General features: G+C 40.9%; 1 protein-coding gene across 5 annotated transcripts in view; it reads left to right on the top strand.

The window, feature by feature from the left end:
* The window catches only part of wdfy3 (WD repeat and FYVE domain containing 3), a 105968-nt gene that overhangs the window by 44675 nt on the left and 35213 nt on the right, over positions 1-26080 (top strand). For 3 of the 5 annotated variants that reach the window (XM_038702616.1, XM_038702615.1, XM_038702613.1), the window contains exons 12-23: positions 568-839; positions 1166-1363; positions 4542-4625; positions 7753-7942; positions 8681-8895; positions 11349-11461; positions 13792-14029; positions 19415-19515; positions 23190-23408; positions 23719-23903; positions 24949-25180; positions 25440-25600. In XM_038702616.1, coding sequence (XP_038558544.1) covers positions 568-839; positions 1166-1363; positions 4542-4625; positions 7753-7942; positions 8681-8895; positions 11349-11461; positions 13792-14029; positions 19415-19515; positions 23190-23408; positions 23719-23903; positions 24949-25180; positions 25440-25600 — 2208 coding nt within the window. The remainder of the gene's footprint in view (positions 1-567; positions 840-1165; positions 1364-4541; positions 4626-7752; positions 7943-8680; positions 8896-11348; positions 11462-13791; positions 14030-19414; positions 19516-23189; positions 23409-23718; positions 23904-24948; positions 25181-25439; positions 25601-26080) is intronic. The other 2 variants (XM_038702614.1, XM_038702617.1) reach the window with 2 other exon arrangements.

The following is a 26080-nucleotide window of genomic DNA, read 5'->3' as shown; positions in this document are numbered from 1 at the left end:
CTAAAAATTCCCCAGTGGTACTGAGCCCCGTTTTCCCTGACGTGCGCCTGCCTACACTGCACTTCACCTGTGTCATTCAAAAGCTTCATCTTTTGCCGCTCCCAGACGTCTTCTCCACATTTCAGTTTTTAATTAAAGACTTCACCTGTCACAGTCAGTCTGTGCTCTCGGGCTGTTTTTAGGTCCCCAAACCCAAATCTAGGCTACGGTTTGATGTTTCAGTTTAGGTTACTTGCAAATGCAAACCATAAAACTTGGGGAAATGTTTTGCATTTTTTTCAAATGCAGAAGACACCCAGAGGGGCTCATAAATATGTCTCAACGCAAAAGAAGAATAATTGAGTAACAAGAAATAAAATAAGTAAGTGAAATAAAACGAGTTAAAATGTTGTAGAGAAAGTAAAAACGGACGGTGTGTCATCTACTCATCTACCCTGGGGAAAGTAACTTATTTTTTTCACTAAATGTGTTGTTTGTCTTTGTAAACAGCTCATCAAATAAAGAATTTTAACTGTAGAAATCATGAGGAAACTTCTCTTCTAATCTCTCCTCCCTCCTCCTCTTCAGGCTTTGTTAGCGGTCTTGCGCGAGAGTCACCGCACCCGGACGGTGTTCCGCAAGGTGGGTGGCTTTGTCTACATCACCTCACTGCTGGTGGCCATGGAGCGCTCGCTGTGCCAGCCGCCGCGACACGGCTGGGATCGTGTCAACCAGAACCAAGTCTTTGAGCTTCTGCACACCGTCTTCTGCACGCTCACCGCCGCCATGCGCTACGAGCCGGCCAACTCACACTTCTTCCGCACGGAGATCCAGTATGAGAAGCTGGCCGATGCTGTAAGGTAGGTCTATTCGCACAGAGCTACTAACACCCGAGAGGCCCTCTCGTAATTCGTATTAATTGCAAAGATTATCAGTGTTCTTAATGTGGTTTCCATGGAGACTTTTGGTCTTGTGTGCGTGTTCTGCACCTAAATCACCAAAGGTTCTCAAATAATTGTAGACCAATGCAGATCAGGCTGTATTTAGTACTGCTTTAAGACACAAAGTCACAACAGAATTTCAGCAGTGTTTTTCTGTGTTTTCTGTCAACGGTGTTGCATGTTGTAACTGCCCTTTTTAAAACCAAACTGTCCTCAAATTAACCACTTTGTCTACTTCCCGCCAGGCTGCTGGGCTGTTTCTCAGACACTAAGAAGCTGGGTCCCACAGGCGTGTTCCCCTCCAATGCTCAGCCTTTCCAGAGGCTGCTGGAGGATGAGGCTGCCCCTGGAGGCTGCGCAGGAGACAGCGTCTGTCCCACGCTCAAACACTGCAGCAAACTCTTCATCTACCTGTACAAGATGGCCACCGACTCTTTTGACAGGTCAGTGGATTACAGAAACTAGACATTTCAAGTGTCACATGAATAGACTTACCATAAAACTTAAATTAATAGCCGAGTCCCAAATAGCCGCCTACCCCGTTTACTGGCCTGGTGTGGGAAAACATTTTGATAAATAAACGCAGGTCCCCAATAAACGCCTGGTCAGATTTTTATAGAAGTTCTTCGGATGTATAAAACCTCTTAAACCCTGCAGGATCTCCCGCTTTAGCTGCTTCTTCTGCTTAGCTGCTTAGATTGTTAATACCAATATTAATGTTTAAACGTTTGGTCAATATGAACATGCTACACATTGTTAGAACAGTTAGATTCTCCACAATTCAATCGTTCAGTTCATTTAATGGAAACAACAAGCCACAAAGTCTAATTCTTGTAGATTTACTGGTGTAACCTGCATGGTAAAAGAGAAAAAAGTGCCGACTCATGTTACCTTTGAAGCTCTCGTTAAGTCCGAATGTGTCCGTTCCTCGATTATTAATATTCCTTTTGTCTATAAGACAACTTTTCATAAAAAATAGTTGTGAATCCTGTCATGTGAAGTCCATCGCTCTCTGTCCGCTAACTTCTGCCACACTTTTCTCATCCTGCACCGTGTTGTTGTTTTCGTTACGTTGCTGCCCACAAAATAAAAGCGCATAAGCCGCCTGTCAGAGCTAGATCAAATGAATGACGTGTATTTGATATTATTGGATAATTTTTATACAAGTAATATTCTGTTTGAAATAAATAAACTGTTTCACAGTAGCCTATTTCAGTTTTGTGCAAGTGGAATTAAAGGCCGGCCCCATATGGACGCCTGTCCCAAATAAGGCAGGGTCACTTCAGTGCTTTTAGCAAATAAAGTCCTGGGCTATTAATCAAAGTTTTACAGTAGCACAAAGGGTGAAATTATGTTCTGCAAGGATTAAATGTCTATTAAATGTGACACAAAAGCCTAGTTCACACTACAAGATTTTAAGCCCGATTTGCTTGTTCGGCGAGCTCGTCAGGCGGTGATCAGGGGTAAATCAGCGATCGATCGGCGGTCGCCAGTTGTTATGTGTGAACTACTCAACGACTCATTACTGACACATCGCAGACGCCAGTCCGATCTCTAGCATGCCAAACATCTGGAGGAGTCACTTGGGATAAAAGTGTGTCAAATGAGTAAATGGAGTCGGCCGACTCGACATCCACATCCAGCCAATCCAACTGAGAGCAGGCAACTACTTCTTCTTCTCTGCAAAACCTCCAGCTCTGTCTGTAGCACAGACGATCCCTGCTTACCTGTGTGCACTAAACTATTCTTTCACCTATATTCTTTTTCTTTATAATGTTTCGTGTGTAGGTTCACGTCATTTCCCGTTTCACATTTCCTGTGTGTTTTCTTGACAAAACGTGGTTTGGAGATCAGCGTCAGGTGACAGAGTCAGCTCGTGTAGTGTGTGTGACCTCCTGTCTACTATCAGTCACAAAGTGTGAACGCCACAACGACTTCAAGACTCCCGTCACAAGACTACAAGTTGCGTAGCCTGAACAGCACGCCGATCGGCCGACACTGAAAGTCGTGTGGTCTGCACGAGCCCTAACCCATCTCACGCTATATGTGTCTAATGTAGTCTCCTTTGTTCACACAATAGGCAGCAGATATAATGGACTTGTGTTTTGTGTGAGTCAAGAGCCCATTACTGATGTAGATAGCGCACCATGTGTCAGGCCAGAAGGGTCCAATGCAGCTCGGAGGCCGTCATTTCTTTGCGTGTAGTCAGGCTATTGAGCCAGTAAATGAATAAAGATAAGGTGTAGTTGTCAGCATACTGTCAGCAAGTTATTCATTAACTGTTAGAGGTTAAATAGTTTAGAGAGTGTTTGTCAGTACTGAATGAGTTACTACGTGACCGCGACTGTGAGTTCTCAATGTAAAGGAAGTCGAGGAGCTTTTAGTTCCAGTTCAGCAGATTGCAGCCACATGTTCCCAGAGAACATTTCTGTAGTAGATTAAGAACCTCACTTTTTTCTACAATGTTGGAATTCTTTAATAAAAAGAATTGTTTGAAACACAGCTCTTTTTAAGTGACCTAAAAAACTGTATCAACTTAAGCGCACATACTGAAGCAAGTCAGAAATGGCATGACGGCGTGTGTTACCTGATTGTTTGAGTCCCAGTTCTTTAGCTTAGGTGACGATATGATGATTAGTCAGGAAACAAGGATGATTCACTGCACCTCGTACCAACACTATTCTCAGCTACAGTGATGATTGATACAAAAATGTTAATATTATACATTATAATAGTGAAACATGTAAAGCAAACAAAGATGCTTGTGAAGTCCCCTTAGTAGAACAGTTACCTTTTTGTGCATGAACAGGGCATGCGTAGGTTCAGATCGGTCAGGTGCTTCTCAGCTGTGTCCGCCTCAGACAGGTCATATGGTAACAGTCGCAGCTCCGGCCCAGTCGACCTCTTCATCTGAAGCACGAGCGGCTGAACTGTGACAGCTGGAAAACTCAAAGGCTGATTCAGCTACACAGCCTGGTAATGTGGTCATGGCAGCAGAATGAGTGAAATCAGTGTAAATGATTAATATTCAGAAATGAGTCACTACTGTGTATTTATTAGATGTGTTTTGATGCTGTTTTTGCCTCCTCTTTATTAAGAAACAAGACTGCTGAATCATTGAAACAACCCTTCTTACTCAGTTCTTCTGTGTGTGTTTGCACCACCTGGAGGTCACAATCAAAAGCAGTTCCTGTTTGCAGAACACGTTTGCTGAAAGTATCGAAACACCTATGGTTTTAATGTGCACCCGCTGTGAAAGTTTAAGTCGCTGCACTACACGCCCAGCTCATGTGCAATTCTAGCTGGCGTCATGCATGTGCTCCAGCTGTAGCTCTGATCCTGTTTCTCCTTTCAGCTTTTCACTAACAGCTTCTTTCCTTCTTTTCTCTATTTCTTCCTCTAACCTCTGGTGCTGTCTGGCTGTTCATCCTCGGCCTGGTCCATCTGCGCGGCTGCATGTGTGGGTGTGTGTGCTTTTATGTACGGGTTTCTGTGTGTGTGTGTGTGTGTGTGTTCACAAATGTCTGCACGTGTGCCCCCTTTTCTTTTTTTTTTCTTTTGATTTTGGGGGGTGTGAATGTGCATGCTTGTGTCTGACTGCGTGTGTGTGCTGCCATGCAGTCGTGCGGAGCAGGTGCCTCCCTGCCTGACTCATGAGACCTCGCTGCCCTCACCGTGGGGCACGCCAGCCCTCGCCAGGAAGAGGTAGCTACAGCGCTCTGCCACTTTCCTCGCCCTCATCCCTTCCTTTCCATTTCCCTCACCTTCAGGCGACGCTAAGTCGCCCACCAGCAGCAATGGTCACGAACCTTTCTAACTAGCATATAAATCTTTTAGCAAATCATGAAAATGTGGCAAGATATAGTTGCTAACCAGAGATGAAACAGGTTTCCATGAGAAAAACAGAAAGTGAGAAGGAGTCATTTAGATTTGTTGTTTTTCAGCTAATAAAACCTTAAATTTGAGGTTTTCAGCTGATGATTAAAAAGCAATTGTTCGAAAATTGTAAATGCACCCATTGGCCGTAACCCACAACTCAAGATTATTTTCATTATCTAATAATCTATTGATTCTATTTTGATTCATCATTCAATGAAAGATTTTAAAAAAAAAACATCACTTTTTCACAGAGCCCATGCAAACATCTTCAAGTTGCTTGTTTTAATTTGTTAATTAATCGATAATGAAAATGCAGCCTTGCAGCCTATAAATGATCAAAAATCGAAAGATCCTCACATTTGAGGACCCGGGACTAAATAATGTTATTAATTGTTGCTGATAAATAACTAGATGTAAATGAGTTTTCATTTGACCAACTGATTAATTGACTGATCATGTCATGTTTCTATAGGTCTCTTCTTCCTCAAGTGTGCATTTTTGCTATAAACTTTAAACATTAAAAATATTTCTTAGTTCTGTTGATCTTTTCTAATTCCTCACGTCTTAATTCACATTAAATATGGGATGAAAACCTTATTAGGGTTAGGATAGAATAATGAAAATGACTTCTTACACTGGAATAATCTGGCTGTCTGAGCATTTGGAGCTGCAGAAAGTACTATATGACAAACCAACCAAAAATTTGATCAACTTGAACTACATTTTTGTTGTTACCACCACAGAGAAATGTCTGTCTCGCACTTTTCCACAGCTTCTCTCAGGCAGGATAAAGTGTACAGCATCAGCCAAATTACTGTCGGCCTAAAGTAGTCATTTTTCACATTCCTGTTCCCCCCTCCTGCTCCTTTTCTTTTCTTTTCTCAGCTGGGATATTAGGGATATTGGGATATTAGGCTAAATCTAAAAACATTGGTTGCCCGTCCACCTAAATCCAGAATCTGCTGCTCTTTGAATTTCATTTCATTTAAAAAAGGAAAAACAGTGGGGCATTGTAAATGCACCCTGCCTTACTGAGCTGTAATAACTGCCAAGGTGAATTTGGGTCTCTCCTCAGTACTCTCCCCGTCTGTCTGCCTGGATCAGCTCCAGGGCTGCATATTCATGAGGTGGACTAATTTGACAATTAGAGATGAAAAGGCCCTTGTCTTTGTTTGTGTACTTCACTCAAAGCTCTTTGTGGATTTAGTTACATTACCTTTGGTCGGAATATGAAACAGGTTTCTGTACCCGAAATGATCGGAGAACCCATGAAATGTCAGGAAAGCAAGATGCAAATTGCTTAGAATTTGTTTGGTTTTTATTGAAATGAAAACATCTCCCGTGATTTACTCTATCCAAATGATACGTAGCAACTCCAAAACATCTTGTGCAGTGAGCTTTGCCTTAAAGAAATGACAGCAGTGTTGTTATTATCCTGTGTGTGACAGTGACACAGCCGGGAGCCTTAGATTAAACAAATGGATATTAGTCAAACAAATAGTGGTGCATGTTGGGATATTAGGCTAAATCTAAAAACAGGAGAAGTGGTTATGTGTGAAAACACCATGCATCAACACTAGGTAGTTTTAGATTGTTTTTGTAAAGATCTACATCTGCACTAAAACACCTGAATAACAGAAAATTGCTACATCATAGCTTATCATCACGTACAGTGTTATTTATTTTTTATTTTTTTCACCCAGCCAAAATCAAGAACAAGTTCTCATTTACATATTTTCCCATTTTTGTTGTTAGACAACTAAACGAGCGTAAAATAGTGATTTAATTTTAGCTTTTAAATGCTTCCTCTTAACCAGCCAAACAGTAATTCCTGCACTTATAGATTGAGACATCACTCCAAATGATTTGTGAAATCATCTGACAAAATAAAAAAAGAGAAAAGATTAAATTAAATATAGCCAAATTCATACTATCTATAAATCAAAGCAGGATTTGAGTATGCAGAGTGACTTCTGAGTGTATAAAAAAAAAATTTTGTGGATGGTGTTAAAACAGGAAATAACTATTACTCCCTTCTTGGGAGTTTAATTTTCAATCATTGTATACCGTTAGATTGTGCAAGCTCTTCCCACCATGTTGCTTTACTACTGGAGCTTCTTATGTAGCCCTCAGTACTACTAGCCAAACACAAGGCCAGTCTGTGGCTGGTAACTTTGCCCTCTCTTGTCTTGCAATGCAGCCAAGAATAACTTAGAAGCCCAGTTACACTCAAAATGCAATTAAAAGTGGATCTCAGCCAGATGAACAACCCGGTTAGTTTCCCGCCCCACATCCAGCACGCTGACTGCAGCCTTTTTTCAGCTCTGTATCTCTCCTGAGGGGGGGATTTGCCACTCTGTAATTTGCATCTCAGCAACACGCCTATTTTGTCTAATTGCCCGACTGCAGACCCCAGCAGACCTCCTGCTCCCTGCTGTTTGCACATGACTCGGTGCTTTAGATGATAGCCGACTGACATCTTGATCTCTGAAGTGTGAGGACCACTGACTCATGCTAAATAAACTTAGAGCCAACGTGTTAAATGCAATGCTTTCACTGGTTCACTCAGTAATTATTTCCATCTTCATTGTAAAAATGTTTGCACTGAGCTATGAAACAACCTCTGGAAGACACACTGGCTGTAAAACTGAATATTTAACAGCCAGTTTCCCTATTTTTGTGAGCCAGTTACATATTTTACAGTAGGCTAAGGCTTCCACTATAATCTCCTACAACCCAAATTTAACAATACATGCCTTGTGGCAGGTCATAATAGATGAAAGTGGTACATATTTGACAATGTTTTACATTTTACACATTTCCATCACTTGTGTTGTGATCTTTGTTTTCTGTAAAGCATCTAATGAGAGACGTTTCAAAGTTTTGTGAATGACTTTGGCTTGACTCAGCTAGATTTAACGAAATGTAACTATCTCTCTCCCTGTGCTCCCAGACAAGGCTACTACGGCACGTCTGGCCCTCCCGCCCCAGTCAAAGCCCTGACAGACCTGAAGCTCCACTTAGCAAATCCCTCCCACCCTGCTTCCTCCTCGTCTTCGTCTGATATGGTGGTCATCCACCCAGGGGCCGTCCTGGCCATACTGGACCTGCTGCCCTCCGTCTCCTCTGACAGCCAGCCAGAGGTGAGGAAACGCATGAAGGAAATACGCTAACATGCACTTCCTGTTGAAGTGGGTGGAAGGGGTTACATGTAGGGCAGGAAAGTACCTTTTTTTTGTGAGTTTGTCACAGTGGTTTTTACATGTGAAAGTAGGGCTGTACAATAATTATTGCAATATAATATTCCTCAATATTAATATAACAAATGTTCAATAAATGTTTGATTATTTATTTGAATCATGAACAAATCACCACTTAATTTTTCTATTAAGATATTTATTTTGTTGACGAAAAAGGACTGGGGGGAAAAAAGATTTTACTTCATTTTACTCGTGCATATTTCGTGGAAAAAGATTTTATCAGAATTGTTTTGAATGTTCTACCTCAGATTTGTGAAATGGTCCACTGTTTGTCATGTTATAACCATAAAGAATAGTTAGAAACCACAACTAACCATCTGAATTCCTCAACTTTCACTCAGGATCAAAAATCAGCCTTTTAAACTTAAAAGAAATAATGCTTGACATTTATTTTGATAATCATTGATATCGATATGACATATCGCCCAGCCCTATGTGAAAGCCAACCAGACAGTTTGTACAAAGCATGCAAATAATAGTTTAGTAGATTTTATGGTGAGTGAATTGAAAATGTTTGTTTTTATAATTAATTCCCCAAAAAGTCAAAGTAATTTCAACACATTGACGCAACAAAATACTGAAATCCACGTTCTCCTCCTTCTCCTCTTGTTGGCCCTCCAGCATGCCCTCGACCTGCAGCTGGCAGTGGCCAATATCCTCCAACTCCTGGTGAACAGTGAGAGGAACCAGCAGGTGCTGTGTGAAGCTTGCCTCCACCAGCGGCTGTTGCAGCGCTGCAGTCAGGCCCTGGCCGATGAAGACCACCCACTGCACCCGCCGTTGCAGAGGATGTTCGAGAGGCTGGCTTCGCAGGCCCTGCAGCCGATGGCACTCAGGTACGCAATTTGGCTAAGAGTTAAACCTCTCCTATGTAGGCTACAACATCCCTAAAATTAACATTGCCAGTATTATCCCAATTTTAGTATGACTTCATTAACACTGAACCAAACCTTGACCCCAAGTGGTTGTTAGGGATGAAACGATTACCGGTTTAACGGTAAACTATGGTAAAATTCCAGACGGTTATTATTACTGTACACATTTTAATTACCATGATAACCGGGTACAGTTAACTGTTGTAATCTCAAACACTGTCCATAACAACACGGCGGAAGACAGCGCTGACAGTCCGGTCGTATTTTAGTTTTTATGAGAGTGCTGAGGGAAACTTGATTGAAGAAAACAGCCTTATAGTGAACGCAGGGTGTGTTAACTTTTAGCTTTGGTTTGTCTCTCTGACTTGCTAACAGCGTGTAAACTGAAGCTCTCAGTGTTGCAGCTCTTGTAAAAACACTACACGTTGTTCTGCTGCTGTGTGCGTCCTGTGTCAGCAGAGTTCATTCGTCCACTGCACATGATAACACGTTAACACGTAACCAGCTTATCTAGAAACGCTACAGACTCTTCTGTATTTATGTCAGTTGTTGGGCTCATTACAGTTACTGTCACTGTCTTCTAAAGACTTATTTGTTTTCATGTAATTGTCCACGGGGTCATTGTATTACCTATATAATATAATATAAAATATAAAATGATAATGCACACAGATGATTTTCATATGTTTACAAAAGGTATTGGCTGTCATTTTATTTTTTATGCAAACAAAATGGCAATTGTATTTGTAGTTTTCAATATAAAACTTGTTGAAATTGTTTCAGTGTGTGTATCAGTACATTTTAATACTTTTTTGGCACATTTTTACAATACCGTGATAATACTGATAACCATGATAATTTTGGTCACTATAATTTGGTGATTTTGAAGTTTTCATACTGTTTCATCCCTAGGTACCCCAGACTTTTGTGAGACTTCATTTTGTACAAGAAGTCTCCCAGACTACCTTTAATAAACCTTTATTGTAATTTGAGCTGAGCGCTTAAAAGGTATCATACATTAATATACTGACTTTGACCTTGCAACATTTAGCATTTTAACATGCTAACGTTTAGATGTAATGTTTAATGTTAGCCCAGAAGCATGCGATTATGCTATTTAAAAATTTTGTTTGTACATTATTATTTTTTAAGGGGCGTTTTATGCCTTTATTTGATAGCCAACAGCACAGAGATGACAGAGGACAACAAATTAGGGGAGAGAGAGATTTGAAAATACAACAAACGTTCCCAGCCAGACGCAAACCGGCTACTGGGTCATCGACCATCTTAAATGCTACTGTTAGCATGTGCCTACTAATATTTAGAATCTTGCTAGCATGCTAACTTTTAGTGTTACCTGTTAAGCTAGACAGAGAGGTGAGGTTTTGGGAAACGTCATTTACTTTGACAGGTTTCAGTGTGCGAAGGACGGCTATGTATGCAGACAAAACTGAACGATTCTCATTTTCCGCTTGACAAGTTAAGTGAGATGGGAGGTTGGGGTTGACGAACAGGGGCAAAGTTATTTGACATGCTGGTTCTTCTTATGTGTAAATGCAGCCTCCCTGGCTGATGTTCTCCCCCCCCGTAATTGTGCTAGAGGTAAACATATCTGTAGCTGTCAATCTGCTTCCCACCCTCCTCTCCTCTCTCCTCTCGTCAGTCTTGTTCTGTCACTTTCCCTTTGTAATTCTTCTCCTCCTGTGTTTTTGTCTCTGCTCTGCCAACATCAGCACCAACTAAGCTCCAGAGTATTTCTGTTTCTTTGGTGTAATTCTGAAGCTGTCTGGTTCCAGCAGCTAGTGTCGCTCACTCCGCGCTCTGACATAAACCATCACTGGGACTCTTTGCATTCAAGTTACTTATAGTATATGCCAGTCAACCTTGTCATTTGACTTATAAACATGCCATTAACCACATCTGTTAAGGATTTAAAGTCAGCCTGCAAAGTAACTGCTGACTTAATATACTGCATACAATTAGATGGATGCTTTGTAGTTTCATGAGAACGTATAAGATGTGTAACTATACCTGGCAGTGTTGGAATATACGCACTTACTGAACCACTATGCACCCTGGCCTTAATATGTGTGAGTTTTATTAAGGATTATAAACAAACTATAATTACTGCACTGACTGTCCCGAGTCACATAACTCATACACATGTACATGCATTTTATTTCTCTGCATCTGTCTCTGTGATACAGATGTTGACTTTACTGTAACACCCAATAGTGGTAATTAATGCAAAAGCTGGTACGTAAATAAAAGCTGGTACGGTAACTATGCAAAGTTCAGCAATAATAATCACAAGAGGAACAGTAAAATTGTATTGCCATTTGGTTTGTCCTGTGTTTGTTTATTCTTTGTTGGTATATTTTTATTCTTGACATCCTGGTCATCTTCCCCTCCAGGGAGTTCTTACGTCTTGGAAACCCTCTGAACTGCGGTGCCTGGGACAAGAAGCTACTGAAGCAGTACCGGGTTCACAAACCGAGCTCCCTCGGCTACGACGCCGAGATGAGAAGTAAGACAGTAACACCTCTCATCCCAGTTTTAATCACATGATAGTCACTGCTATAAGCTCTCAGAGGAAACGCTGTTCTCTATCAGATGTGTTTAAAACAGAAGATTAACCCAGAGTCCCTCATGACCTCCCATGAGTGGCGTGGAGGGGCTGCACTGTGTTGTGGCATAACAGCAGGGTCAAGTGTTGTAGACAAGAAATAGTATTCTACCTTTAAAGTAGATTTTTTAGATATTTGATAGATTAGATAGTTTTTTGTTATTTTTATGTGATATTAAAAAGCACTAATCACAACATTTAATTATCCACTGAATGATAAATTAGGACTGTAGATGAATAAATTTAACTTGTATTGTCATTCCTAATAATTTAGCTTAAGTTAATGTTGGCAATATGGCTTTGTCCCAGCAAATGCCTTGTGTTGTAGCCTTGAGTAAAAGTTTCCAAAACTGCTTTTAATGGATTTTGTAGTGAATTAAAAAGAACTTTAAATTTTATAAAACGTCTAGTAGAAGATATTGGCAAATCTTTTTTATCACAGATCCTAACTTTTTCATTTTAAAATGAGTTTGAATTAGTGGTCACCAATCACAGCCTCTTTGCAAGTGAGCCTATGAGTTTTTAATAGCTGGGAATTGAAGAGCTTTGTCCACAGCACTTCTCCAGTAAGGTTATGAAATGATAATGATAAATTTGGGAGCCATTCCCATCTGCCTCGGGGATACCATCTTTCTCCTGGGAGAAAGTTTTGCTCCTTAATAAAAGCTGGAAAAAAGGCCATCAATCATCGCACTATAATTCTGCCCTTTCATTCTTTGCTCGCTCTCTGCAAGCTCATCGGGACGTATCCTGCGATGAATAGGCTGTGATTGCAGAGGACGAACTTTCCGTTGCCATTTAATTGCTGGTGGAAATTACTAGCACCGGTGCAAAGGGGATGATTCTATAGGTTTTCAGAAAGGTTCAGATGATTGCAAAGTCAAACAGCCTGTACAGCCCTTACATTTTAGCCAGCCGCTTAAATATGGTAAACTATTTGCCTCGAATGCAAGTGGAATAGATCTGCATTCATTTGTTAGCAAAGCAGCAGGTTGACCGCTTGTAGGAAACCCAAAGTAGTCTCTGATTAATCTGATTAATCTCCAGTTGATGTTGAAACTCCCCGTTTAAACAAAGATCGTCTTGCCACTGTGAATCTAATGCAAATGCTTTGTTTTCTGTTAACAGCTGTTAATGTTTGTAATTTTGTGAGCTCCTCAGCATGTCTTAATTGCTTATTGTGTCTCCTCCCAGCTGAGAATGGATATTAAGTCCCTTCTAATTACTGCTCTTAACAAACAGCAACTGTTAGGACACACAGTGCTGTCTTTCTCTGTCTGTGAGATTATCTAGCGTGGTTTATTGGCTGGCATTGCTGGGTGTTGCAATACTGGCTTTGATCTAATTTGTCTTTGTAAGATGTGCCGACTTTTAACAAATATGACTAGCAATCCAGTCCTTCTGGGACGGTGAACATCTAGGCTTGATTTAACGCAGCCTATTCTCAGAGTGTGTGTCTGAGGTCTTTCACACTGAATCCGGAGCTCCAGTACTGCTGAAGTGTGTTTTATGTTTATTTAGACCCCTTTTGTTTTTTAGTTAGTTTACTACAGCAATATATATTCATTAATGTACCTAAAACAAATACAGAGTTTTAACATTTGGTCATTTTTGTGTCTAAGCTCAACAAGATGTATGACGAGTAAGAAAGCAGGTACAGGACTGGGGGAAAAAAACAAAAACAAATCAACAAGCTGGGCTATATGGATGTTAGGTGTGATCATAAAGAATCTGATAAACATGCTACTCGATTGAGTTATGAGTTAAACCTAAATTGATGCCATAACCAGTAGAGGTGGTGCAGCAGAGAAGCTTACAAAATGTAGAGAAACCTCAGCTATTCATATATTGGGAGATAAAACAAGCAACAAAATATTAAAGTAAGCATGCAGCAGCAAAGAAAGAACAAGAAATGAAGGCTATTGAGTTATTTGTTCCATTCAAAAAACACAAGAGGAGGTACTGTATGGTACCATCATCTACACTCTAGGCACTGGTACAGGAGTGAATAGATCACTATAGACTACAGCCATGATGTGAAAATGAGTGAGTGTTTTTCTTCCACCATGTTCAGGAGAAAACAAGTTTACTAACTGCAGCCAAACTCACACGATTTAAACTAGTGGTGAGTTTCCCATCCTAGATGTTGGATTATAAAAGTCATCCTATCTGTCAAATGCAGCGTATAACATTGCATCACCCACATCAGCCTTTCCTGTCTGACTTCACAGACAGCATGACCATGTCCATGGAGGGCTTTGGTCCCGACAGCGTCTTTGCCACACCTGCGGAGGACAACGGCCAGTACCGCATCAGCCGCAGCCTCGTGCGCTCCGCCGAGGGCAGCACAGTACCCCTCACGCGAGTCAAGTGCCTGGTGTCCATGACAACGCCCCATGACATACGCCTGCACGGATCGTCCGTCACACCTGCATTTGTCGAGTTTGACACCTCGCTGGAGGGCTTCGGGTTAGTCAGCATGAACCTTTTTTTTTTTTTTCTCATCGGGAAAGGGGATGGGTCACATGTTCCTCACACACAGTCCTCATGTGAACTACGCTACAAGGAAATGTGAATAATTTATACTCAGTTAGCCTGATCACAGAGTTCCCCTCTCCACACATTAGAAATTGCGTTTCATAAGGAAACATGTTCCGTTTTCGCCATTGTTGTTGCAGTTTGTACTGCATTCTGGCCTTTTGTAGACCTCTTATTCTACCACAAAGAAACCCTCTTATTTCAACAAACAGGATGTATATATAAGAGCAGTTGCTGAAATGTGATTTGTAATAATTATATTTATATATTATTATTATTATTATATATTAACATATAACATACTATCTTAGATCTTATACGTTCACCAACATTTTCCTATTTTCACATGCTGCGGGCACAGAGCAACATTCGCATCGAGTTAGTGATAATTCTCTGGGTTTGTCACTTCAAACAACACCTTTATGTTTTCCAATCATTACATCCAGTAATTTTATCCATTGTAAAATAAGAAGGTCTTTTGATTTTTTTGGCCGAACACCGAAAGTGCTATTTTGCTATTTGATTTCGGTGGCCGAACATTCGGTGCATCCCTAGAAATATTTATATGAGAACCTTTAATTATGCTCATTTTCAGGTTTATAATTTTATTTAGGGGTTGTACTGGAATAAAAATACACCATATTTGTCATACTGTGCATTGCTACAACACCTCTTCTCACTCTGTGTGTTGAACGCTCCGTTTTAGCTACAGAGTGAAGCATCGCACTTCAATTTGATCTTTGTTTGGAGTTGCACATGCACAATACCTAGTTAAGGGCTACTAGCCAATTAGAAGCAGAGTAGGGTGGATCCTGACAAGCAGGTAAACATGCCTTTGGTTCAGCTTTGCGACCTAGACTGGAGCAAGAAGCAAGAATTTCAGGATGGTAATTAGTTATTAGAAACTAATTAGTAACTGTATACAAAAAAATGTTTAATACATGGATGCTCGAGTGTTTAAACTGCCCCTCAGTGTCTGTTGTTGTGATTTTTGTCTTCATCGTCTCCGTCAGAACTCAGGGAATGGGCCAGTCCTCATTATATGCTTTTAGAAGTGCTCTGGCAGCAACAGATGTTGCCAGTCTTTTGTAAACCACTTTTCTTTAAATCTTTCTCTTTATAGATCAATTGTCCTCGCTAGTGACACACACCTCAGGGTGCCACATGTTGTTTTCCCTGCAATTAAACTGGTTGTGTGTTTTTAGCCTCTCTGCAGCACCTGCAACTGTCTCAGCAGGAGATTTTTTATTATTGTTATTCGCCTCCAGTAGGGGAGCCGCGCATACAAATAGGCTTATTTTCCGCCTTTCATACAAAACCCTTTGTCGTGCTTTGCGCGTGCTGCTGCTGACGGGCTCTGCTGCGCCCTATTAGCCGTGCCGTGACTATTGGGGTCAGTGGAAATGATGGTGTGTGGGATGTGACCTTGGCAATCCGCCCACACACTTTTACCAGCACATACATGACAAACATGTTACACTGACACACTGTAAACAACTGTTAATCATTAATATTCATGAGGATACATGTTTAAGAAAAAGGGAGACGTCTTGCAAAAGGTCATTGTAGACCTTTTCTGTCAGTTAAGCGGCAAAATGGCAAAAGGTTATTTCCTGTTATTACCTGACCAGCATTTAATTACTAGGTAGCATCAGTCTGATTGATACGTATTATGCTGTTATAGACGAAAGCAGATATGCGATGAATTATACAGATTTGTATTGTTAAAAAAATCTTCAGTCCTCATTGGTTTTTCAAATACAGTTCCAGTACACACTAGACACATTGTATAGTGTCTTTTGATATGCCAGATTTACCTTTCAGACATAGAATATTTGTTGTCTACGTACAGTAGATGGGACGTGCCAAATAAAATTGATAAAATTACTGCTACTCTGGATCTGGGAGATGGAACAGTGGAATATTTAAATGCAGCAACCACATCTTTTGACCCAAATCTCACAGTCTTCATCAGTGGATAGCGTTTGTTCAGTTCATGAGCTTCAGAAAAAAATAGAAAAGTGGACGTTGAGTTTTTGAGTGGACGTTTTGAGAATGATTTGGTCAAACAAGTTTTTCCTCAAAGTCAAGAATGAACTTTCACACTCCGTAAAATGCAATCTGTGGTATAATCTTTGTCGTATATCCATTGATTTGGGGTGCATAAGTATAGTGTGAATCGTAAAGCAACTAGAGGAAACTGTCAATTCTGTTTCTTTTGGCGGCCCTTGTTGACAATACTGCCCCAGTATCACGTCAAAAATGATATTCTCTGTAGAACAATCTCCTCTTGCTTCCTTTTAACCGGCTGACATGCTACTCACTGCTGAACTTTGCCTGGGAAAAAGTAAACAGGCTCTTCTGGTTTGCGTGCTGTAAACTGTTTTGTCTGATTTCACAGGGGATGGGGCTCAGTGTCATTAAGAATGAATGTATAGAAATAATATCCAATATTTTCTTGCTGATAGTCTTGTTTGTTTATGTCGGTCATATATAGGTCATCACTATTAAAGTGAGAAGGTTTCATAACCAGTTTAAAAACTCCTTGTAGTACATATACGGTTCTATTAAGGCATTGGTATCCGGCGCTAGAAAAACGTTAATCGTCACCTCCTATGACTTAATATAAATATACACACAGTATACAGGTTTATCTACTCAAATACTGGACAAAACAGACTCCTATGGAACAAACATCTGTGATATATAGACTTCATCCGTTCTACTAGACTTAGTGAAGAATCTTTAATTAAAGATTTGAGTACCAAACAGCAAGATCAGTTGCTTTTGACTTACTACTTGTAGAAACCCCTCACCCACCCAATGACCATATTTCCTGGTCCATGATCTCTGTTTTCCTGCTTCTTTTGACTTTGCGTTCCATTTGACTCGTCGCAGCAGCCGCCTCAGAATAGAACATTGAGTTTCTCCAGAAAACACAGCAAAGCAGCAGCAGCGCACAGGCAACGAGGCACTGGCCCACTTTCTGCTCAGCATGAACAGAGGACAGGCGCGCACACATGTGCGTGCGTGTGCGCACACACACACACACACACACACACACACACACACACACACAGAGACTGCCCCTCCTTCCTCTCCCATCTGTCACCATGAAATATTGATGCCCCTGCTGCTATTAGGAATCACACATACATACACATACCCACTCTCTATCGTGCACAACATGCTTACACACACTCTTAGACACACCAATGCACACACTCCAGCCAGCCATTTCACATGGGGCTTGGAAGATGCTGTCAGTGTGGGTGAAGGAAGGTGGAGTGAAAGTGAGTCCTTTTTCTTTTAAAGAATTAGGAAAACTGTATCTCATTCTGACTGGGGAAAAAAAATTGCATAGCAAGCCGGTGAAATCCCTCGAGTGTTTTTTTTTTTTTTCTTACTTTAACCTAATCAAGGTGATGACTAATGGAGGGAAAGACCACATACGTGTAGTTATATTGAAGCAGTGGGGTGGGGTGCTTGGATTGTCTGTTAAACAGAGGACCAGAGTGTCTGCCCTTGAGAAGTGTCCTTGAGTAAATCATTGAATCCCTGCCAGCTTCAGTGACGCTGTCCTGTAGCTAACCCTGACTTCTGACCTTCCTGTCCAGGTGGAGACACAAAGAGAAAGCAAAAAATCAGTCTCTTTTCAAATGCATAATTTCTAGAGAGCTAATAAAAAGTGAATTATATGTAGAGCTGCAACTAATAATTATCTTGTTGATGAATGTAGTCTATGCACATAATCAAGTATTAATTATTATATAAAATGTTTGAAAATAGTAAGCGTTGCTTCTCTCAGTTCCCCGGGGCCCAGGGGGATGTATTCAACTTTTTGTCAAAACCTAAAAATATATTCCATTCACAATTAAATAAAATAGAGAAAAGCAACAAATTATCAGGTTTGAGAAGCTGAAGCTAGGGAATGGCTGGGAAAGGATAGGCTGCTTATAATTTTTATTTTTCTTACTGTCAACAAATCCCATTAAAATCCCAAGACAATGAATTGATCTTATTAGTGGTAATTGTCTGTTTCCAAAGCCTGATTTATCATATTCCTCTGTGCTATAGAGCTCCATTGTTGTACAAAAAGTACTGTGAAATGCACTAATCCACAGCTGTTTTAGGGGATTGAGTCACTTTTAAACCTGACTAATTTTAAAAACAATGTTTTTAAAACGACATGGCTAATCATTTCAGCACTAGTTATATGTATTTTGTTTATATGGTGTAGAAATCCTTGTCTGATGCTAGGCTACACGAGGAGCCCTTTTAGAATTGTGTTAATTTCCTCTGATTTGTACTCTCTTTGTTTTTCTTTCCTACAGAGAATTACATCATAAAAATGACCCAAGCCGTGCCCTCTTTTTAGATATTGGAAATGAGAAGGAATGGGATTGCAATTAGTTGGTTTGAGATAGAAATAGTTTTTAGTGCATACCTTTCAAAAAATAATTTCCTTAGTTTCAAAATGAGATCAATTCATAAAGGGATACTGACACAAATGTATATTCTTTATTTCCTGTGTAGATATCTAGTTATTGTGATTCAGGCTCTCTGCTGTCAACAGCTGTCATCGAGGCTATCCTTCACTGTTTCTGGTTGAGCCCCTTCCCACATGTTGAGGTCTTTTTGTCTTTTAACAATGAAAAAAGCAAAACAAATCCCAATGTTCATTTCCCAGAGCGCCAGTGTCTTCAGTGCTCGTTCAGGATGATTAGAGAGGAGAAAATGGCATTTTCACCGAGAGGCAGTGAGTCAGCAGAACGCCAACTCGCAAGGCAAATTCTCTGTAATTTTGAGGAATGATTGACAGTAGTCCACAGTAGGAGTCCTTGAAAAACTGGATGGCAGTGCATATAGAATTCAGTTTATCAAACAAAGTAAAGGTCCACTGTGTTAGAAAGAAGCTTAGGGGAGACTGTTGAACCTCTTATGTTTGATATCTATGTAGTTGTGTTTTTGCAGTTTGTCATTATCACCAAGTACCTACGCTTATAGCACAAGGAGATGCAACTGACGGAGTACGAGCAGATTCCTTTTGAAAAACTAGCTTGAATATATGCTTTCATCCCGACTTTTTCCTGCTCTCATACATAATTAATCCTGGAGTATTAGGCAGTTGAAATTTCCATATTATTATACAAAGCGCTTGTGTCTCCAGCTCTTGAATTGACTGTTCTTCAGATGAGTTTTTCTAATAGTATATCTCGGGGATGGAGCCGGTAACTCAGTAATAATACAATAATAATGTATGCTGACAACATGTTTTGTATCAGTCATTAATCTGTACTCTGGTGTCCTGTGCAGGTGCCTGTTTCTGCCCAGCCTGGCGCCCCACAACGCTCCCACCAACAATACCAACACCTCAGGTGTCAGCGATGGAGCAGTGCTGAGCGGGATGGGTACAGGTAAAAACAGCTTGAGTTCTCTGTTTCTTTATGTCGCAGTTGGATAATGTAGCACAGTTGGGATATGGAGACATGTTGACTAATTGCTGAACTAACGAGAAACATGTTAGCATTAGCCAGCCACCGTAGCCCACCAAGCTAGCTACTTGCTAAACGGGCAGAAAGTTCACATGGTTTATTCAAGAGCCCGATAGTCTGCAAAACTTGCCTCTTATAAATAACATGGTACAAAATTGCTGATATATTTTATTTTATTCTCTTTTTGCATTCCCTCAAAATTCAACCATGTTAAGATGGTTTGCAATTGACCAGCGATTTTACGTGTCGAAGTTCAGAACAGAGTTAAAACCCTACATGAAAGCCATGATTTTGTGTTTGTGGATTTATTATGCCCCCATGAGCGAAAAGTCCTTTCCTGTCATGAGCTACACTTTAGGCTAACTTGTCACCCTTACAGAAAAATAAACAAAGTCCAGGTGAGACTTAAATCTAAATTAATAAAATAAATCAGTTAATTCAGGCGTCTGTTTTTTTTAAATTTATTTACAGCATAACATGTGAATAGACCAGAGAATAAAAGTAATATAGCAGTAAAACATTTGCTTTGTTGAAAAGGATAAACCGAATAAAAGTAACATTCAAACCAGGCCGGCGTACACTTGGCCATATTGTGGCGCTAGCTCTTCAGGGGGGTCACATGCCCAACAGACGCTAGCTGTGACACAGCCCTTCAAAATAAAAGGACTGTGCCAGAAATACAGAAATGGAATGCACTTCAAAATATGTTTTTCTTTTTTGATGACATTGATACACACAAATACACACGCTGGTGATCCACTCATAATAGACGCAGAGTATGACCCACCAGTAGAGAATCATAAGTTATTGCTAGTATCCATTAAGGGAAAACTACTAAATGCCCATAACCAATGTTAAACCCCGGGTACAGGATCCTCCTGTTGGAAGCATTTTGAATTGATGTTTACCAGTGACATGGTGTTAAAATGTGACTTGTTGATTTGTTTTTTGAATTTAACTTGGCTTTTCATTTTCTTCAAAAGGGAGAACATTGCATAACCATGACAAATGTTTTAATAACAGAGTGGGATTTAACCACCAACAACAGCCAATTTCTCTTACATTGTTGTCGCCTCACCAGACAGTTTGAAAGACAACAAACTGTTAGTTGGCGAAATAAGTTTTTCTTTCCCCCATGTTATTAACATATTCCATCATTTTTCAGAAATGATTACGAGATAAAAACATTTTTGTTGATTGATGATTGAAGTCTTCATTTGTCTTCCTGCTGCACATCCCACATGAAACACACACACATAAAAGACATCAAACACGTGATATACATCTTTGAACACTTGCATGCACATTTTGCCGCACACACCACTCACATCATTGTGTTTGGCTCATTACATCTGTACTGGTGTGTGTGTGTGTGTGTGTGTGTGTGTGTACACCATCTTCCTGATGACTTCTGTTGGTTTCCCCCAGTTCACCTGCGTTACTGTTTGTCATCTTGATTTTCACTTTCTTTCTTTCTTCTTTGGGTTCAGGATTTCTTCATCTCACCCACAAAGAGTATATTTTTCTGATGTCTTCATGCAAAAATAAATTACAACACCCAAAACCCAAACAAGCAGCCGCTCTGATCTTCAGCTTTCAGGTTTCAGCTCTCTCAATGGTACTTAGATTCATATCTGCAGTTGCAACCCTCGTCTGTCCTTGGGCCTTTAGTTTATTGCCAACTGGTTATATAGTGTGTTTAAAACAAACCTGTTTGTTACAAAATGCACCATTATGCACAGTTTTACCGTTGGAGGTTTTACATACGTCGCTATGACGTTATGGTTGATTTTCTAGTCTGTAACCTCATTTAGTATTTATGAAGCTCTCTTCTCCTCTCCTTTCCTCCCCTCTCCTCTCCTATTATTAATCGATCCCCATCCTCATTCACTCATACATTACTATCATTTCTCCATCTGTTAGCCTATTCACCCGCTCCCTCTGCACTCATCCACCCCACGTCCTCCTCTTGTGTTCTCCAGCCAGTCGCCCAACACTATTTATAGACCTCCCTCATTTTTTCCCTGTCACTCACATTTCCCTTTTCTCCGTCCTTTTTATCGCTCATCTTATTCTCCAACCCTCAATCCTTTTTTGTCTTTCTGCCTCCGTCCCTTTCTTATTCCTACTTTATATTTTTTTTCTTTCCCCCCCATTCCTCTCCCTATTGTCTCTTTACCCTCCTCTCCCTTTTTTTGCCTCATTTGTCTCAATCTCCGGACTTCCCCTCCTCCTTCCTTTCCTGCTTCCCTCTGCTATCCCCCTCCTGTCTGACCCATATCTTTGGATGACATCATCAAGAAGCTCATTCATCAAAATATCTCTGTCTGCTCAGGAAGACATAGCACCTTTGTTGTATCAGCCTTGTATCCGCTAACTGATAAACATAAGAAATAGATGTGTTCCTTTAAGCCAGTTTTCATCACAGTGTCTTTGTTCTTGCTGCAGGTCCACTGCAACATTATAAACTTATTTTCCTGTAATCCAAGTCCTAAGAGTCCATGGTCAGCTCCACAGCTAAGAAATAATAATGGTACCAGTGTGCTTGCATTTAGCTTGTAGTTGGGTCTCTCCTCCAGTAAGGCCAAATATAAAAATCAATCCTTGATCATTTGGCTCCGAGCAGGTGATGGTGGTGTGCTAGCAGAGAGGGAATTGGGGTATTCTGGCTAATTCAAATTTGGTCCAGTCTGATAACCTGTTGAGTGACAGCCTGATCCTGGCAGTCTGCAATACTGTGAGGTTCATTTCTGCCATCAGGTTTAGCAGCTCAGTCCAATATAGTGTCACTTATGTTGACATGGCTCCGTATTTTTAGCTATTTTTTCTTGATGGCAGCACAAGATATTGTCTGCCTAATTCTGCCCTGAAGGCTGAGTTCAGATCCTTCCAATACGCTCAAATGTATTGTTCCGCAGTTGTGTCTGACAAGAAGCTATATTGAATAAATTAACTTGACATCATTTAGCTTGGTTTGCCAGAGATAAATCACTGAAGCGAAATGATTGTGCAAAATACACTGAAAAGCCAGAAAAATGATGAATGACTGGTGAAAACTAATTTGTACAGGTGAGATAAGGTGACCCAAGGGGCTCACTGATGTATTCGACCTCAAAAGCAAAAAGTAAACATAATTTTCAAGATCATTAATAACATTAAGACAAATTGAGAGTGACTATATTACACAAAATAATTCACACTGTGTTTCAGCAAACAGGGCTGTAAAATCTAATCTTTCCAGAAACGACCATTTCTCTGTAAATAAATGAAAATGTCCCATAGGGAAAACTTTTTCAGAGAGCCTTCAAATGGTGGAAACTCAATTTAGTGTACACGTCAATGGACCTGCAGGTAAATATGTAGAGAGAGCGAATGTGTGTCTTATTTTGCACTGTTCAGTGTTGCAGTAGCAAAATTTAGGTTGTACCTCAGTCGGGTAAGTTCATGTTGTTTTGGAAATCGCAGAGCAAATTTTGTGCATCATTTCCTAAAATCCAGTGTAGGACGTTTTATGCTAAATAGACAATGATACAGAATAGGCTGTACTTAAAATATTAAAGAAAATTGCACCTCCTCTTTTTTTCTTTCACCTCCAGGGGAGCGCTTGTTCCCTCCTCCGTCAGGCCTAAGCTACTCCACCTGGTTCTGCGTGGAGCGTTTCAGCACAGCCCCTCAGGCCCACCCGGTGCGCCTGCTGACCATTGTCCGTCGGGCCACGTCCTCAGAGCAGCACTATGTCTGCCTGGCAGTTGTGCTGTCTGCCAAAGATCGCTCGCTCACCGTCTCCACCAAGGAGGAGCTGCTGCAGACCTACTGTGAGTACAGCAGTAAAGTTGAACAACCTGTTTCATTTATTGCATCAGATTGTGTTTCTTTTTCTTTACACCAAATGATGTCCAATATATCAAACAAAAGTATTTCCTTATTAATATTGGTGGGTTTGGGACAGAGTAACAGGAATAGGCGGGTGGTAAAGTGGGAGAAGTCTGCATATCTAAAGTACCTTAGAAAGCTGTCCCTTGTGGGTTTTCAGTCACTAACCCAGAGTTAACGTTTTTACATCCGTCCAAGCCCTCTGACTCATCGACATTGCCCCCTTGCTTCCCTCTTCCTCCCCTCATCAAGCAGCGGACGAGTCGAGTGAAGAAGCCTCCTTCTATGAGATCCTGCCCTGCTGCGCTCGTTTCCGCTGCGGGGAGCTGATCGCTGAGGGCCAGTGGCACCACCTGGTGCTGGTCATGAGCAAAGGCATGCTGAAGAACAGCATGGCCACGCTGTACATCGACGGCCAGCTTATCAACACCGTCAAGGTAAAGTTATGGACTGAATGAGATCATGCGTGCGCCACATCTCAGAAAAAGTCTTTCTCGGGCTACACGGCAAAACAAGTGAGTGGGCTTATCACAGATTCCTGAAACTTAAGAAAATGTGTCTGATCAACAGTCAATTATATACAACGTGACTACCAAATAGAGCAACTGAGAGTGAGTGGGCGTGTAGACTCTACCCATCCACAAACTTTGGTTGGGTGGCACACTTCTGATATAGATGATAGCAACAGCAAGCGAGTAAGTAAGTGGAATCAGTAGTTGTTTGCTCTTGAGCGAAACCTTCCTTAGTACCGCTTTGATAGGGAATACAGATATCTTACAGTTAGCGCAAAATGTTTTGAAAACTGACCATGATTTAGATAAAGAAGAAGCTGCCGAAAGACATTCCTAAACCGGGGTTTCAACAGTTGCCTTGCAGCACAGCAGTCAGCAGACTGTGATGTGGCTTGTGGTTTAGTGACTTTAGATTCCCCTGAGATTGGAGAGCAGAGCAGCGACACGGTTTTGGCAGACCGCAAGTCTCAGCTTCCCTCCAGCAACACTGATAACAACAGCTTCATTTCCTGCTGAGGTCGTCACACAGGAAACAACAAGCTGGTCATATGTATCCTATGTGTATTGTGTGCGTGTAAGAGTGTTGTAGTTTTTTGTGAATGGGTGTCTTTAAAGCACAGATTTTTTCTGTGTATAAAGTCTCTTAAGGATCCCTTCATAGCAAAATGAAGAATTAGCTAATAACAACATCAAAGAGCGCTTCCGTTAATGACTTAATCAGCCTTCAAACTGATTTATGAATAATGTACAATGCTAGGAATGCTTTTGGATGATTATTATTATTATTGGATTGCTCTTATTATTCTGCAGTTACTCCAATATGTCCTCCTCCTACTCCTCCTTCTGATCCAATTATGATAAAATGCTCAGATCACTGTGTGGCTGAGAGCTTCAGGTACTATTTCTGAATGTGATACTCCTAGTAGAAATTACTCATCTGCACCCCTACCTCCCCTTCCCTCTCCTCCAGCTTCACTACATCCACAGTGCGCCAGGCGGCTCCGGCTCCACCAACCCTCCTGTGTTGAGCACTGTGTACGGATATGTGGGGACGCCGCCAGCCCAGCGCCAGCTCTCCAGCCTGGTGTGGCGTCTGGGACCCAGCCACTTCCTGGAGGAGGTCCTGCCTGCCACTAGCGTCGCTGCCATCTATGAACTGGGACCCAACTACGTAGGCAGCTTCCAGGCCGTCTACCTGCCCTGTGAGTGGTCTTCTTGGTTTCATCTTACAGTGTGGTGTTCCATAAAAGCCTCTGCCCTCTTGTGCTGCCTTGTATAGTTTACTCATCAATTCTCATCTCTAAAGCCGTAGGTGACGCTGGAGAAACTAGCAAGGGACAGATGGATTTTAAAAGTGTCCAGCCAAAAAAAATCCACCCCCCTCCCTTTAGGCCTCGCGCCAAAGCCACTCCCCCAAAACACACTTTCATACCTCCCTCGTCTGTCTTTTTATTGTCCCAGGTAAAGACTCAAAGACAGAGGTAGCACCTGCCTCCCCAGTGGCTTTGGTTCCAGAGGAGAAGGTGTCCTTCAGCCTCTATGCACTGTCTGTCTCTACTCTCACTGTGGCCAAGATCCGGAAAGTCTACAACAAACTGGACAGCAAAGCCATCGCCAAACAGGTCAGACACACCACTGCTCAGTAGAATGACAGTCACCATGCTAGGATTGTGTTCTTTGGGAACTTGTCAAAAGCAAGTATTGAGACTGAAAAAGTTAAATCACTGAGGTGATAAGGCAACATATAGACTGGAGCAACATTCACCTAATCATTAAATAACAATACAAATTCTACACACAATGGCTTTAAAAAAAGGGATAATAAGTGTTTGCTATGCAGAGCTAAGATAGAATTATTGGTGAAACGTATGCTGGCTCCGCTTCAAAGGGCTGTTTTTTTTTATACTTAAAAGTTATTTTCTTAAATGGGAATTATTTGGTTTATTTTCAAATATACTGTAAGATATATTGAGTTGTATTTAAGATTTAATTTAAGATTTAAGACATTGGAGACATAACTGAAAGTTCATTCTTCTTCAGAGTGCAAAAACATGGGTAGCTTTTGTAGATGTATTTATTTTTGCTTTCCTGAAAATCAATTT

This window comes from Micropterus salmoides, unplaced genomic scaffold (assembly GCF_014851395.1).
Source record: "Micropterus salmoides isolate LMB-PRFRI ecotype aquatic unplaced genomic scaffold, ASM1485139v1 Ms_hic_scaffold_7, whole genome shotgun sequence".
NCBI classification, from domain to species: Eukaryota; Metazoa; Chordata; class Actinopteri; order Centrarchiformes; family Centrarchidae; genus Micropterus; species Micropterus salmoides.
Note: the sequence above shows the minus strand (reverse complement) of the source record. Positions and strands in the feature narration are given on the sequence as shown.